Genomic DNA, 16,582 nt, shown 5'->3' with positions numbered 1-16,582 from the left:
TATTTTCATAATTATTCTTTGTGCATAATACTCACAGCATAATGATTAGTTTGAGCCATGACATCAGCAAGTTGAGCCCATCGAAGCCTTTCTTCTAAAGTCAACTGATACGGAGGCCCACCAACTATCGGTGTTTTTACAGTATTGCTTGCTGCTGCCATATAACCGAATACTGGGCTTCCAACACATGCCTTCTGTTCTCTCTGCCACTTGCGACTAATGAAAAATGAGGGTATGTACTGAATAATTAGAGTATCCATTAAATTATTCAAATGTTTTACCTCCACATGACTAGTGCTAATAATGTGAGACCTATTATTATAATAGCTGTTACGCTTGCTCCAATAGCCACTCCCAGTACTTCACCATCAAGCTCGCATTGATATCCGTAATAGTTTCCAGAACACCTAGAATGATTTCTTATTAAATAGTGTCAACTTCAATCGAGAAAAATATGTATGTATATACAGCTTGAGTCTTTGACTTGTACATTCATTTCAACTATTAAATATTCAACTATGTAGTGGCAAAGAGGACAGGGGAAATAAAAATCCTTAATGAGATGCCGACGTTTCGACCTTTATTCCTGGTCTTTTTCAAGGCTGGAAACAGAACGACATTGAAAATATGGGGCGTAACATAGTGCCATAATATAAAAAAAAACAGTATACTTTAGTAGGTATAGAAACAAAATACAACAGAGCAACACAAAAACATACTTAAAAACACATACCTACTCATATGGATTATCCCTCATAATATTCTGAGGTGGACATAAAACTGTGTCGTCAATTTTTTAAAAACTCGATATACAGGCTGGCCATTTGAAAACAAAACAGACGAGATTACAGACGAAATAAAGTTTTTCGATAGAAATGCTCGGACAGGTCGATTTCTGTTTTGAGGGGGACAACTTAAGATGTAGGTTACGGACGCATAGCGCTTCAACCCTTGCTGCTACAACCCCACCCCCAAATTTTGAATAGGGAAGATGGGGTGATGAAACCTCAATTTAAAGGTATTTTTATATTGATTTCAGCACAGTAATTGTTTTTTCATTTTATGCATGAGTTCTCGAAATATTCATGCGTTAGTTTGTTAGGAAGGAAGCCACAGTCATGGTTGTTTTGAAGCTCAAAATGTCTATTTTTCACAAAACACTACAAGTGCCATGAAAACACCACTTAATTTAAAATACTTAGTTGAGAATATTTCGAGAACTTATGCATAAAATGAAAAAAAAATTACTGTGCTGAAATCAGTATAAAAATACCTTTCAAATGAGGTATCACTCACCCCATCTTCCCTATTCAACATTTTGGGGTGAGGGTTGTAGTAGCAAGGGTTGAAGAGCTATGCGTCCGTTACCTACATCTTAAGTTGTCCCCCTCGAAACAGAAATCGACCTGTCTGAGCATTTCTATCGAAAAACTTTATGTCGTCTGTAATCTCGTCTGTTTCGTTTTCAAATGGCCACCCTGTATAGGTCCATTAGTAAATAGATAAAATTATTCAAAATCTTTCATTAGAATTTTAGGGTGTTGAAAGATATTTCCTATAATAAACAACTGAACCAGTTTCCGTATCATCTGTCATATACAAAGCGTCGAGCGTCATATGATAATCTAATATCACAGAAAGAGGTATGTTCCTGAAATTCATCAAGAACGAATCATCCGTTTATATCTCTCTAAAATGTTGTGATATATTGTGCTTAAATTCTGTACATCAGTCCTCAAATTTACCGTCTCGTTCAAAGAAATATGAATCATCTCACCGATACATCTCCTTTTATAATTTTTTCCTTTTCTAAGATGGTGACGTTCTCGAAATCGAAATTGTGGTTTTCGTTGAAGTGATGAGCAGCTAGAGCGGTTTTTTTATTTTTATCTTTATTAGTGGGTCTACAATCATATATGTGCTGGTAGACTCTATTTTTAAGATACTGTTTTGTCATACCTATGTAGCATCTGCTGCAGTCTTTACAAGGGATTTTGTATATTTAATCGGACTGCAAACCATCTGGAGTTTTATCTTTGATTTTCAAGAAAAGGGAACTGACGCATTTCAGTGGATAGAAAGCCAGTCTTGTAGAAGGGTTAGTTTGTTGTAACGCTCTGCTCATGTTTTCAGATAGACCTTGTATATAAGGAAAACGGTAATATCTGGTTCGTTCATCATCTTTCGAGCCTGCATCGTTAGTGAGCACTTTCCTTTTATATTGATTAAGAACACGTTTGACCAAGGTTGTTGGGTAATTATTTTTTGTTAGTAACTCAGTTATTTTCAGTTCATTCTCTCTGTGAAATCTTTCATCACTCAAATGAATAGCACGGAACATCAAGTTTGTTATCGTTGCTATCTTTTGGGATGTGGGGTGTTGTGATCGGTAGTTCAACATTCTACCAGACGAGGTGGGTTTGGTATACCAATTGGTGCTTATGGTTCCATCTTCATTCCGAATCAACAGTATATCTAAAAATGGTATTGTTGCCTCGGACTCCCGTTCAATGGTGAATTGCAATTTATGATGAACGTTATTGAATTTGAGGAGTAATTCGTCCGATTTCCCTTTCGGTATTGAGAAAATCGTGTCATCTACATATAATTTAATGAAATGGACATCAAAGGTTAGCGTTCTTAAGCTTATCGTTATTACTTCATCCATAACCATCAAAGATATTCTGAGTGCGGGTCCTAAATTCGCAATACCTCTTTCCCCAAGAGAATGTCCTATACCTACGCTAATCAAGGACATCGAATTTTGTATTGGTGATCAAGTTGAATTAACGGAAGTGGACAAAAACGTTCCAAGAGGCGTAACCACGAACATCTTGACTAACTATTTGGCTCGATCTGCTAATGAAGGTCCATATATGAAACAGACATACCTAAATTATGTATTAACAAGTAGGTTCCTCAAACAACATCCTGATTGCGTTGTTATGCGAGCTGACAAGGGAAACTCCACAGTTATCATGTATAGAGATGAGTATATCTCATATATGGAGAATTCATTGTCTGATACAGAAACATATAAAATAACGCCTAGTGACCCAACAAATAAATTTCAAACTTTGGCCAATGAAATTGTGAAAGAACTTAGGGATGTGGGCGCCATTGATGAAATGAAAGCGAAACATCTAAAATGTCATAACTCGATTATTCCAAAGTTATATGGCCTTAGAAAAACTCACAAGGAAAATATTTCCATTCGACCTGTGGTCAGTTGTATAGATGCTCCATCATACAACCTGTCCAAATATATTCATGATATTTTATCTCCTGTCACTACGTCATTCGAATACAATATATCGAATTCCAAAGATTTTGTAGATTTCGTCAAGGAAATTAGAGTACCTACCTAAGGAAAGTGAATGGGTGTCACTCGACGTTGTATCGTTATATACCAATATTCCTAAAGTCCAAGTTTTGCACATTATAAAGAAACGATGGCAATATATATCTGCATATACAACAATTCCACAAAATTTATTTTGCAAAATAGTTGAGTACATTTTTGACTCTAGTTACTTCTCCTTTAACGGTGTAATATATGTGCAGATTGATGGCGCAGCCATGGGAAATCCGGCTAGCGGCACACTAGACGCCTTGGTTATGGATGAAGTAATAACGATAAGCTAAGAACGCTTGATGTCCATTTCATTAAATTATATGTAGATACAAGATTTTCTCAATACCGAAAGGGAAATCGGACGAATTACTCCTCAAATTCAATAACGTTCATCATAAATTGCAATTCACCATTGAACGGGAGTCCGAGGCAACAAAAGCATTTTTAGATATACTGTTGATTCGGAATGAAGATGGAACCATAAGCACCAATTGGTATACCAAACCCACCTCGTCTGGTAGAATGTTGAACTACCGATCACAACACCCCACATCCCAAAAGATAGCAACGATAACAAACTTGATGTTCCGTGCTATTCATTTGAGTGATGAAAGATTTCACAGAGAAAATGAACTGAAAATAACTGGGTTACTAACAAAAAATAATTACCCAACAACCTTGGTCAAACGTGTTCTTAATCAATATAAAAGGAAAGTGCTCACTAACGATGCAGGCTCGAAAGATGATGAACGAACCAGATATTACCGTTTTCCTTATATACAAGGTCTATCTGAAAACATGAGCAGAGCGTTACAACAAACTAACCCTTCTACAAGACTGGCTTTCTATCCACTGAAATGCGTCAGTTCCCTTTTCTCGAAAATCAAAGATAAAACTCCAGATGGTTTGCAGTCCGATTTAATATACAAAATCCCTTGTAAAGACTGCAGCAGATGCTACATAGGTATGACAAAACAGTATCTTAAAAATAAAGTCTACCAGCACAGATATGGTTGTAGACCCACTAATAAAGATAAAAATGAAAAAACCGCTCTAGCTGCTCATCACTTCAACGAAAACAACAATTTCGATTTCGAGAACGTCACCATCTTAGAAAAGAAAAAAAATTATAAAAAGAGACGGTTAATTTGAGGACTGATGTACAGAATTTAAGCACAATATATCACAACATTTTAGAGAGATATAAACGGATGATTCGTTCTCGATGAATTTCAGGAACATACTTCTTTCTGTGATATTAGATTACCATATGACGCTCGAGGCTTTGTATATGACAGATGATACGGAAACTGGTTCAGTTGTTTATTATAGGAAATATCTTTCAACACCCTAAATTTCTAATGAAAGATTTTGAATAATTTTATCTATTGACTAATGGACCTATATATCGAGTTTTTAAAAAATTGACGACACAGTTTTATGTCCACCTCAGAATATTATGAGGGATAATCCATATGAGTAGGTATGTGTTTTTAAGTATGTTTTTGTGTTGCTCTGTTGTATTTTGTTTCTATACCTACTTAAGTATACTGTTTTTTTTTATATTATGGCACTATGTTACGCCCCATATTTTCAATGTCGTTCTGTTTCCAGCCTTGAAAAAGGCCAGAAATAAAGGTCGAAGCGTCGGCATCTCATTAAGGATTTTTATTTCCCGTGTCCTCTTTGCCACTACATAGTTGAATATTTAAAAAGTCAGGACACGAATACCAGTGATGAATTCATTTCAACTCAAGACTCCTGAGGTAAAAAAAACACTTTTTTATTCTACCATTTTTTCCGATTCACCCCAGTAAAAAGATACAGGCTATTGAAAATCGATAAAAAATTGTAATTTTCGACTTGATCTCGTAACTGGTTCTATCGAAGGAATTGATTTTTTAAATACAGTTTTCCTTGTTCGAACACAAAATTTCATCCACACCTTTCAGTTTCTTCATTATCAACATTACGGTCCATAAAAATACCAGAAATTCGAAGAACCGAACTCTTAAATATAACTTGAATGCTCATTATGAAATATTGGGCTCAATTAAGAAATAGAAGTTTCTTTATATTTTCTTGTACGAAGCGCAGTTTCCCAGTATTTCGATCTTAATAAAAATTATCTGTGTTTTTCAAAAATTCGGATACTTTGGCTGAATGCAACTGTGTTCTTTTGTGGAAAAAAAACATAAAAATGAATATTTGCTATGACGTCATGTCTCAGATTTTAGAATTGAAGCACTACTCAAAGCTGTGCCAAAGCATTGTGCTCACACAGAAAAAAATCTATTCTCAAATCAAGAAACATAATTGTAAAAAGCTGGCCTGTAGTAAGGTGTTAATGTTTAAAAATGAAACTTATTAGAGAAGCAGCTTTCTATAGTTCCGGCCAGTACAATTATTTTGAAATTAACACAATTTTCTTTTATGAAAGAACCTATCGTGCGTCTGGCTTATGCCCTAGGATAAGTCTTATATTTGATCTTATTCTAGGAGGTGTTTCACTGAATGAGACCAAATATTCTTGAATAACAAAGTTTAATAATTGATTAGAATAATTAATGAGAAAATACAGTCAATAAAATTTGCACATTACTAGCCTATGAAAAACACCTCAAGAGTAAATAAGAAAAATAATAACACTCAACAATCTTGGACTATTTGGTAAATCTTTTATAATTTCGCGGAAAAAATTAAACAACAATATAAAAAATAAATTGAATATCCTTACCCTGTATATCACAATCACTTCCAAACTGTTCGAATAAAACCTTCAACAAATTCCCTTATTTGTACCTTTCCTGAAACCGTTCCCGAAAACCGATTCAAACTGAATTCAACTTAAAACCGAACTTTAACTCAGAGCCGAATTCCCTTCTCCTTCTATCAAATTTTTCTTAGCGTCTATCTTCTTTTTTTTTTGTCCAATCAGATTGATTGTCCTTATGAACCCAGATTGTTAGCTCCACCCCATGTTATGTACTATTGACATGGGGTTGTACCGTTAGCCCCGCCTAAAAACAGGAACCAGTTTTGAACGTACCGCTGGTGGTCCCTTCGAATAAAACTGATCTTTATGTTCTAAGTTTTAGGCCCCTAGAATTTTTACGACTGAATTTCTTTTACTTCGACTTCCTGTACAAATCTCTAAAATTGGAGCATGGTTGTTTTATCGTTGGATACCGATATGTGCCAAACACCCTGTGGTGTTTATCTCAAGCCAGGATGTAGAAATTAGTGCCTAATAAAAGTGAGGGGTGACAGAGACTTCGTTTGCGTTCACTCTACTGAGATAGAAACGGGAATTTGTTGAATATCCTTTCAATGAGTCTGTAGTAATTGTGAATCATTATTCACATTCAATACATTACTTTCCCCTTTGAAAAAGTTTTGGCATCGGTTGCCATAACTTTTCCCTTACTACCATCAATAATCCAAATTTATCATCTCTCGAACACATACTTATATCCAATAAATATATACCCATAATAATGCAATAGCAATCAAGCATTCTCCAACATATATAAAAAAGGTGAATCAACTTATCTAAAATTTATCTCTCAAAAAAAAAAATCTCTTATAACTAAGGTGGTATGTTCTTTTCCCTTACTACATATCGAATACAAAAATCTTCAACAACAAAAACAACAATCTACAACCTAAAATTAAAGGCAAGATTCATCTATCATTCTTGTATAATTCTTTCCTTAACCACTTCACTGTCTCGAACATGGAGTTCTGTGAGTTCACTGTTCTGACAGTGAAAAGTGTAGTAGAATTCTGATTCTACTACACTTTTTCGGCACATACTGGTTTCGTCATGCCGGCTCCTAGTGTTTTTATTCAGGACGATATTTCGTTTTCTCCAGGACCCTAATTTTGCTTCAGGAATAACCTCCAAGGATAGGGATAGGACATGGTGTCACTTGTCCTCAATGTTACTCAATAATTCGTGAAATTCGCACTATCATTACACATATTGTTTGTATTTCGCGATTCACTTCTTGAGCTTAAGACTTGTAGTCTGCTCCTCTATACATGAGGGTGTAGTTAAAGTACGATGAAATTTCGTTCTAGTTCGACTGTTTCGCTCGGTGTCAATCTTTCACGATTCTCTTGGCATCGTCGATGTCTCCTTCAGTATTCGCAGTGTATATCTTGGTCGGATTTGTGTGGAGTTACGGTTTGTATAAACTTCTTCTGCATCCTTAGTTTCTCGCTGACTTTCTTCCCTTCATTTCCCTTACTTTTATCTCACAAATGAACAACTGAAAAACAACTTCATCCATAGCCTCTAATTTAAAACTTTCGCCTGGTTCCTCAACAAAACAGTCTACGCTTCTCAGGTGTTTATCTCATACTGTAGTATGTTGTCTCTTGGACACATCGGAATATCACGTTGATTAAGTGTTCTTATCCGACCATATTATATTCGCGGTAAACACACACGATTGGGAGGAAAGTTATTCCCTTAACTATGATTTGGTCCTTCTTCAAGACGGTTGATTTCTTCTTCCTTGTGCTCCCTATATGAATTACAACAGGACACAAGAAACCTCTCAAAAAGGTTCGTTGAAATATACAATATTTAAATTAATACGAAATACACAAAACATTACACATCTAATAGAACATTCCACCCATTGCTACTAAACAATAAAACATTGTGCTCACTTCTGAACTGCAGGCGAGGGATGTCCTTCAGCGACCACAATGTTCTTTTTTTTTCAAGAATATCTTAAACCAAACAAAAACCATGGATACCAATTAAATCAACTAAAATATCCAAAACCCAGAAGGGGTACCTTAATCAGGTTGTCGCTCTCCGAGTAAGCGAGTCCCTGGAATCTACGAAAAGGGAAGCAGCCGATTCACATCTCCTGAAGGTCATATCTCTAAGATTTTCCCCACGTGACCCATCGCGAAGTTATCCTATCTTACTCTATCAAACTAAATTAATCCTACCTTAAACTTAACCCCAAAAATAACTACAATGAAACGAAAAAAAACTCTCACGGTATCTGAGGCTGTCTCTCGCCGTTAGTGGTAGCCCCATCGATCTGGTGGGCGTCTTACTCTATTTGAACATCGTCGAACAGGAATTTCAACTTCTTCTACCGATTCTTCTTCGCTTTCCCCCTGATCCTCATCCTGGTTTTCCAAGTGGGAATCAAAAACGGGGGGAATTTTTTTATCTCCTCCCGTTCTTCATCTGAATCCGTATCCAGGTCTGTATATCCCGATCTCACGCGTTTTTCTAGTTTTTCCTTCATTTTATTACCTCGTGCAGTATACGTTTTCAATATTTTCAAAGGAACAACTTGTTCCTCTCTTCTTCGGCATTTTCTTACCCTACACGCCACGGGACCAATTATTTCGGTTAACCTATACGGCTCATCCCAGTTTTTCAATGATTTATTAGATAACCCTTTTTTGGGCTCATTTTCCTCAAATATACCAAATCTCCCACATTGAACTGAGGGTCTACTACATTTTTATTAAACCTTGTAACCCTTGCGGATTTTGCAACCCCAGTATTTTCGTCCATTTGGTCGTAAATTTCACTTTTCAATTTTTCGCCGAGTATGTTGTTGATTTCCGAATTGCCCTTCAATTCTGCCGGTATTAATGCTTCCGAACGAACCGGAATGACAACCCCTGTTTCTAAAGTGATATCATTTTTCCGCTTTTTCTTTGCCTTCACAACTGAATCAACTGGCCCGAGCTCAAAGTCTCTCAACTTCTCATATTTCATCACTTTTCTGAAAGTCGATCCCTGTTTCTCGAAATCCGTTTTATTCTCCAGTGTAATACCGCAAACCCTTTCTTCTCTCATTTTCAAATTTTACCCGTCTCTATACTGCGTCTCCACCTCAAGTTCCCCAACCTCATTTGCTTTTGTCAAAATATCATCATTTATTTTTTGGCCGCTTGCGCGCTCCTCTTCTCAATTCGAGATTCACTCTCCTGAATTTCCATTATTTCATTTTTCGGTATTTCTTCCGACTTATTTTGATTAAGGTAAACTCTCCTGATATTTCCGATTTTTTACTCTTTCTTCCCTTAACACTGATAAATCATTATGATATTGGGTTTCTCTCCAATTTTCCGTGGGACATTCTCTCGACCAGTGTCCTGTCTGTTTGCAGGAAAGACATACTACCTGACTTCTTCGTTCCGATCTCCCAAAAGTCCGACATTCCCTCGCGAAATGGCCCGGTTTGCCTCAAGAATAACAGCCTTTTTTGACGTTTTGTTGAACGTTCCTCCAATTTGCCCAAGTACTTCTACATTCCTTTGCCAAATGATCTACTTCTCCGCAAAACTGACATAGTACCTCGAAGTTAACTGCCGATATATTTCTCGTAGATAATCTCTCTTGCAACATTTTATGAGACGTTTCCTGCAATCTTACTTGTTCCTCCGCTTTTTCCAAATCTAAATTTTCTTCGCGCATTAAAAAAATACCGACTTCCCTCATAACGTCTTTACGTAGGCCAATTTTGTATTGATTCAAAATGAAGTCCCTATTTTTCTTTCTTATACCCGATTCCTCATCCTTCGTTGCCCCGGGCAAATCCTCACTATTAGTTCCGTCCGTATAGTTCGCAATCTAGTGCAAAAAGATAACACGTCTTCGTCCTGTCTCTGAAAACAATTATTCAAATTCCATTGATTTTCCCAAGGCAACCTAACTGAAGTGAATTTCTGAAGAAATCTAACTTTCAATTCCGCATATGATAAAAAATTCAACGTGATATCAGATTTAAAAAAATTATACGCATCCCCTACGGGTTTCAATTTAAGCAGAGTCAACGTCTCATTTTCACTCCACCCGTCTAATTTTGACCTTAGCTCAAAATTTCCAAAATATCTGGTTGAGTCCTTGTCTGAAAAATCATCTAAAGTTGTTGCGATCATTGCTGAAGGGTAGGTATCTAAATGGAATTTGCGATAGACTACTTGTATTCGCCGTAGAGTTAGTGCTAGCCTTCGGCAACATTGTGAGTGTTTTCTAAGATAACTGTATGAACCAACAAAACGATTTATTCGGCACGAAATCTCTACAAAATAATAAGGAATAAAATTTCTACTCAAATTTTCTCATAAAAAAAAATTATATCAATGCATACAACAAATTCATATACACCGATTGCGTAATCCTCTTACTGCTCGACGCCAAACAATATTTCGTTGAATGAATCTGTATTACTAATCACTTGACTACTAGCTCAAAAAACAAAAAAATACCAAACGTGAGTCCTCAGAGTTTTGTTTTTCTTCAGAAAAAGATCAAAATAGATCGCACCGCTGTCACCATTGTAACAAAATGGCCTGTAGTTAGGTGTTAATGTTTAAAAAAGGAACTTATTAGAAGAGCGGCTTTCTATAGTTCTGGCCAGTGCAATTATTTCGAAATCAACACAATTTTCTCTCATGGAAGAACCTTTCGTGCGTCCGGCTTATGCCCTAGGATAAGTCTCATATTTGATCTTTTTCTAGGAGGTGTTTCACTGAATGAGACCAAGTATTCTTGAATAACAAAGTTTAATAATTGATTAGAATAATTAATGAGAAAATACAGTCAATAAAATTTGCACATTATTAGCCTATGGAACACACCTTAAGAGTAAATAAGAAAAATAATAAAACTCAACAATCTTGGACTATTTGGTAAATCTCTTATAATTTCGCGGAAAAAATCAAACAACAATATAAAAAATAAATTGAATATCCTTACCCTGTATATCACAATCACTTCCAAACTGTTCGAATAAAACTTTCAACAAATTCCCTTATTTGTACCTTTCCTGAAACCGTTCCCGAAAACCGATTCAAACTGAATTCAACTTAAAACCGAACTTTAACTCAGAGCCGAATTCCCCTTTTGGTCCCACCTTCGAACCGAACCCGAACTTCTCTACTGAATTGAAAACTATTGTTTTTATAGTTGAATAATTGTCACCCTCCTATCAAATTTTTCTTAGCGTCTATTTTCTTTTTTCTTTTGTCCAATCAGAGTGATTATCCTTATGTACCCAGATTATTGGTTCCACCCCATGTTATGTACTATTGACATGGGGTTGACCGCTAGCCCCGCCTAAAATCAGGAACCATTTTTAAACATACCGCTGGTGGTCCCTTCGAATGAAACTGATCTTTATGTTCTAAGGTTTAGGCCCATAGAATTTTTACGACTGAATTTTTATTACTTCCACTTCCTGTAGAAATCTCTGAAATTGGAGCATGGTTGTTTTATCGTTGGATACCGATATGTGCCAAACACCCTGGGGTGTTTATCTTAAGCCATGATGTAGAAATTAGTGCCTAATAAACGTGAGGGTTGACAAAGACTTCGTTTGCGTTCACTCTACTGAGATAGAAACGGAATTTGTTGAATATCCTTTCAATGAGTCTGTAGTAATTGTGAATTATTATTCACATTCATTTCATTATATTTTTGAAATATTAAACTTGATCCAAGTATAATATTGGATCGAAAAAAGTAAAGTAAGAAATTTGGTATACTTGGAATGATTGAATAAAATACCGAATACATATACTTCATAGAAATATATAACACTCCATAGTAGTAAATGATACATGCAAAATGAACGAATGAATTTATTGATTCAAGAATACTGCTTCATTTTGTTCGACCATACGATACCTACTGCAACTTCGAAGATATCATTCACTCATTATGAAAATTGAAATATACTCATTTCATATTATATTTTTGAAGAATTGGTTTACACATTGTAATTATTTCGAGTGATACATTTTAGTTGCAATTAGAATATGCCCAAATCACAAAAATGCTGGAGACCTATTTGCTCATTTTTCATGTTCAAAAGTATTCAATCATAATAAATGGAAATATGAAATTTTGTGTACAAAATTTCGTCATAGTGAGACATATTTCATTTTAATATTTAAATATAAAGGTTTGAGTGTTAGAAGGGGGGGTGAATAACCTATCTGAACTCCACCCTGTGATTGAATTAGCAGATAATATGAATTTTAATTTAATTTTCAATTAATTGTTAATTGTAGCTAACCAACTCAGTACAGGTCATACTAGATAATTTGTTAATATACCGTTTCACAATACATCTACGAGTAGTTTCTGAAGCTGAAAATTGTCATACCATATTGAGGTGAGTTATGCAATTTTTTTGTGGGAACTTTTTGAGATGTGCTAATAATACATAAAAATATAAGTGAAATTGATTTTGGTGAGCACTCATGAACCTAAAACAATAAGAAAAACACAATTTTTCATCTTATTTGAATTTTCACCAGTCTTTTGAAATAACTTTTGTTTCAACATTCAAAAATGGATGAGGTGATGAGGTTGTAACAATCATACACTTGGAATTGCCCCATATAGCAAGCGTCTCGTGACCGACACAACATAGGAATAATCGTTAACAGTTTACGTTATATGTGTGATATACAGGGTGTTTCCTAAACATGCGGCAAAAATTCAGGGGGTTGTTCCTTGGACTATTCTAAGAATATTTTGTGCTTTGATGATTTTTGAAAAACCTATTTGTTTCGAAGATATAGGGGAAACAAAATTTCAGATAATAACATTTTATTATGAAAAATTACATGAAAATTCAACTCAACCTACACAAACTGTTGAAAATGACCACCTCTAGCCAGCATACAAGCATCCAATCTTCTCCTCATTGACTGCCGAACCCTTTCAAAAACACCAGGATCATTTCTTATTAAGTTACACCCAGCAATGATCCGATTTCGCAAGTCTTCCACATTTTCTACTGGAGTGGTATAAACTAATGATGCACTTATCAATTTTTAGTCAAAAAACTGGCCGTTTTTAGTAATTGGAATGTTGTTAAACAAATTTAAAAATAAATTGTACCTACTTAGTAAACACAGTGCGGTACGCATTTCTATTTAAACTATTATTAATTTTAAAAATATGAAAAATGTTGTTCGCCCTGTATCTTCGAAACAAAGAGGTTTTTCAAAAATCATCCAAGGACAAAACATGCTTAATATAGTCCAAGGAACAACCCCCTGAATTTTTGCCGCATGTTTAGGAAACACCCTGTATAATTAGCCAAAAATTATTTAATGGATATAAATGTATTTTACAAAATATAATTCTTTGAAGTGGTGTCTAATAACCCAAGTGGTTGATGAGTGAATTATTCAATAAAAAAAAAAACTAAAATATTCTGATCACGGATTTTGTTATGAATAATTTCAGTGTCAAAATTGGTTTTTATTTTAGAAAAATGATTCAGTTCATAATAAACCATTCATAATATGAATTATATGATATTATATTATATATGAGTTCTTTCCTTCTGCATCTTCGTCAACATGATTCGTCTCGTTTGATATGCCACGCCAATGAAAACATTCTTATCCACCTGTTTGCAGTGTTCATCGTAATACAAGTATATAAATGCTTTCATCCACTAGATTCAAGAATATTATTCGAAGATATACCAAAATGCGCTCTCTGTCCAGTTTGCAATAGAGAATATCTCTTTCGATTCCCTTCAGTCTCATATAATATGTGATAGGACTAATAGTTCAACGAAAGTTTTGATTGTGGGTTAGTGACTCAACACCTACTGCAAAAATCAAAATTTAATGAGGAATTAGGGATACGTTGAGTGTCTGATTGGAACATTTTAAGGTGAGCTTCTATTGAGAAATAGTTTAAACTCACATATCTATTTTTTTTTTCGTCAATTAGGATTTTATTTTCCTTGTCATGATGCTCTTGGTGTATTCTACTATGCAAATCAGCTTAGTATTTTTGTATTATTCCTTTGAGGACTAGGTATTTTCGAATTGATATTTTCATCAAAATTCTTACAGAAATGCGTTCATATTTTGAAAATATGGTCGGTTCTAAAGATTTCCTAGAGATTTCTAATTATTTTCGAAATATCAATGCATTTTTCGAATACAATTTTCTGTGTATAAGTGATGTATGTTAATTGATTTTGATTCATTTTCAGAATATGGAAAATTGTCCTGATTAAAATCGAAATATCAGCTGCAGTTCATGAACAATTGGGAGTACGTTATGATTTGTTGATGAAAATGCAAATCAATGAATATCTATCGATATGAGTGAGATATAATTTTGGAATAATTTTTCAGGACCAGGTAGTATCTATTTTTAGGAATTTATATAAATCGGAAATACTTGGTTTATTAATTATTTTCAAACGATTCCCATTCACGGCAAGTAAATGGATCAATCTTTTCAGAAAAAAAGTAAATGATCAAAGTATCCCCAGTACTCATTCGGTTCACCTATAGTTTTCAGAGATCGTAAAGTTGATGTTATTGAAATAAAAAATGATCTTTATTTTTCCTTATTATTTTCTTTTGAAACAACTGGATGATTGAAAATTGCTTTGATGTGGTTATGTATAATTAATACCATGTTTTCGAACCTTTCTTCGAGAAGTTGACATACATTTGTGTAATTAACAGCAGTAACTTCTATGGATTGTACGACTTGGGCAGCACCACCATGTAAACAAGAACGTAAAATCGTTGTACATCGTTGTCTTTACTTAGAGATTTGAATGCGTCTTTGAATTCTAGCCAGTTTTTATACTGACCGCTGAATGAAAATAACTTTATTGTAGGTAATTTTACATTGATTGCTTTATTGATAATTACAGGTGAAATTGATCCAGAGTGTTCATTCACATTATTATTATTATTATTAGAACTCTTTATTGCAAATTCACATATAACAGAAGTGTGTATAACAATGTGCAATGGGTGGGCATATCACTGAGCGATGTCTTCCTGCCAACCCTTTACTACTCAGCATTTCCATTACATGTAGGAGTTCACTAAACATAATTTGAAAAAGGAAAATACATATAATGTTTGTGTTACCTGTTAGGGATGAAGGGGAGATGAATTGGAAACGAAAATGAGGTAAGATATCGACGAAGAAAAACACCTCAACCGATGGTCTGTTTTAAGTATCTTTTGAGGCTCATTTTGAATGATTTGAAAGTAAGCTTATGAGATATCTCCACGGGGATGCGGTTCCAAAGTTGAGGGAATCTCACAGAGAAGCAGTTACGAATAGAATTGGTGGAATGAGCGTTTATTCTTAAGGTGAGATTACCAAGTGCTCTCGTATGATGATCCTCGCCTCCGAGAAGTCGAATATTGCAGTGCAAATATGATGGTATGCGACATTTTAAAACCCTATAGCCCAGAAGCAGAGTATGCCAATTACGACGCAATGCAATGGGCAGCAGGTTGAGAGCATCTCTGAACTGGCTAACGTGGTCAAATTTTTTCAAGTTGTACACGAATTTAATACCTACATTCTGTAAGCGGTCGAGTTTACCCAACTGGCTTACCTTTAGACCCATGAAGGCCACGTCAGCATAGTCCAGAATAGAAAGCAATAGTGTGAAAAAAAGCGTCTTTCTTGTTTGGAAAGGTAAGAAATTCTTTAAGAGACGGAGCTGATGGAGGCTCTGGTAAAACCTTCTGCTTATACTGGTAATCTGAGGATCCCAAGAAAGCGTCTCATCTATAATAATCAAACCCAGACTTCTCACCTCCGAAGAGTAGAGAACATTCTCCCCACAGAGAACAATTTCATGGTCGTGTATGTTTACCTTACTCAAACATCTTTTAGTACCAATGACGATGGATTGTGTTTTTGATGTATTCAAAACGAGACCCATATGGGAAGCAGCAGTGGAAATAATTGAAAGATCTTCGTTTAGTCGAACGCACTGAGCAAATTCCTCAATCCTGGTATGAAGATAGATTTGAAAATCGTCCGCGAAGAGGTGATATCTACAGTTTATATTATGGGCCAAAGAGGAGATATAAAGGGAGAACAGGAGTGGACCCAAGAGGCTGCCTTGCGGAACCCCCGCTACCGTCTCCACCCAATCAGAGCAGTTTCCATTTACAATCACTGATATCTCACGTCCCCTGATATAAGAGTTGAAAAAACTCACGGAATGCTCAGAAAAACCCACCACACGCAACCCGTCCAAAAGTATATCGAAATCAATAGAATAAAATGCCTTACTAAAGTCCAAAAGTACTAGTATTGTCAGCATTTTGTTGTCCATAGCTTGACCTATGTCATCCGTAATCTTAGCAAGCGCGGTGCTAGTGCTATATCCCCGACGGAACCCATACTGAAAAACGTCATGTAGTGAGTGGCTG

The 16,582-nt window shown here is 35.3% G+C and overlaps 1 protein-coding gene across 6 annotated transcripts in view; it reads right to left on the bottom strand.

Annotated features, from left to right (window-relative positions):
* Nucleotides 1-16,582, bottom strand: part of LOC123675744 — a 244,034-nt gene that overhangs the window by 66,937 nt on the left and 160,515 nt on the right. For 5 of the 6 annotated variants that reach the window (XM_045611512.1, XM_045611356.1, XM_045611593.1 and 2 more), the window contains exons 9-10: nucleotides 282-407; nucleotides 36-216 (exon numbers count right to left, since the gene is read on the bottom strand). The exons of the other annotated variant lie outside the window; for it this stretch is intronic. In XM_045611512.1, the coding sequence (XP_045467468.1) occupies nucleotides 36-216; nucleotides 282-407 (307 nt within the window). The remainder of the gene's footprint in view (nucleotides 1-35; nucleotides 217-281; nucleotides 408-16,582) is intronic. 6 annotated transcript variants of the gene reach the window in all.

Source organism: Harmonia axyridis, chromosome 1 (assembly GCF_914767665.1).
Source record: "Harmonia axyridis chromosome 1, icHarAxyr1.1, whole genome shotgun sequence".
NCBI lineage: Eukaryota > Metazoa > Arthropoda > Insecta > Coleoptera > Coccinellidae > Harmonia > Harmonia axyridis.
The sequence above is the reverse complement of the archived record's forward strand: the minus strand, read 5'-3'. Positions and strand labels throughout refer to the sequence as shown.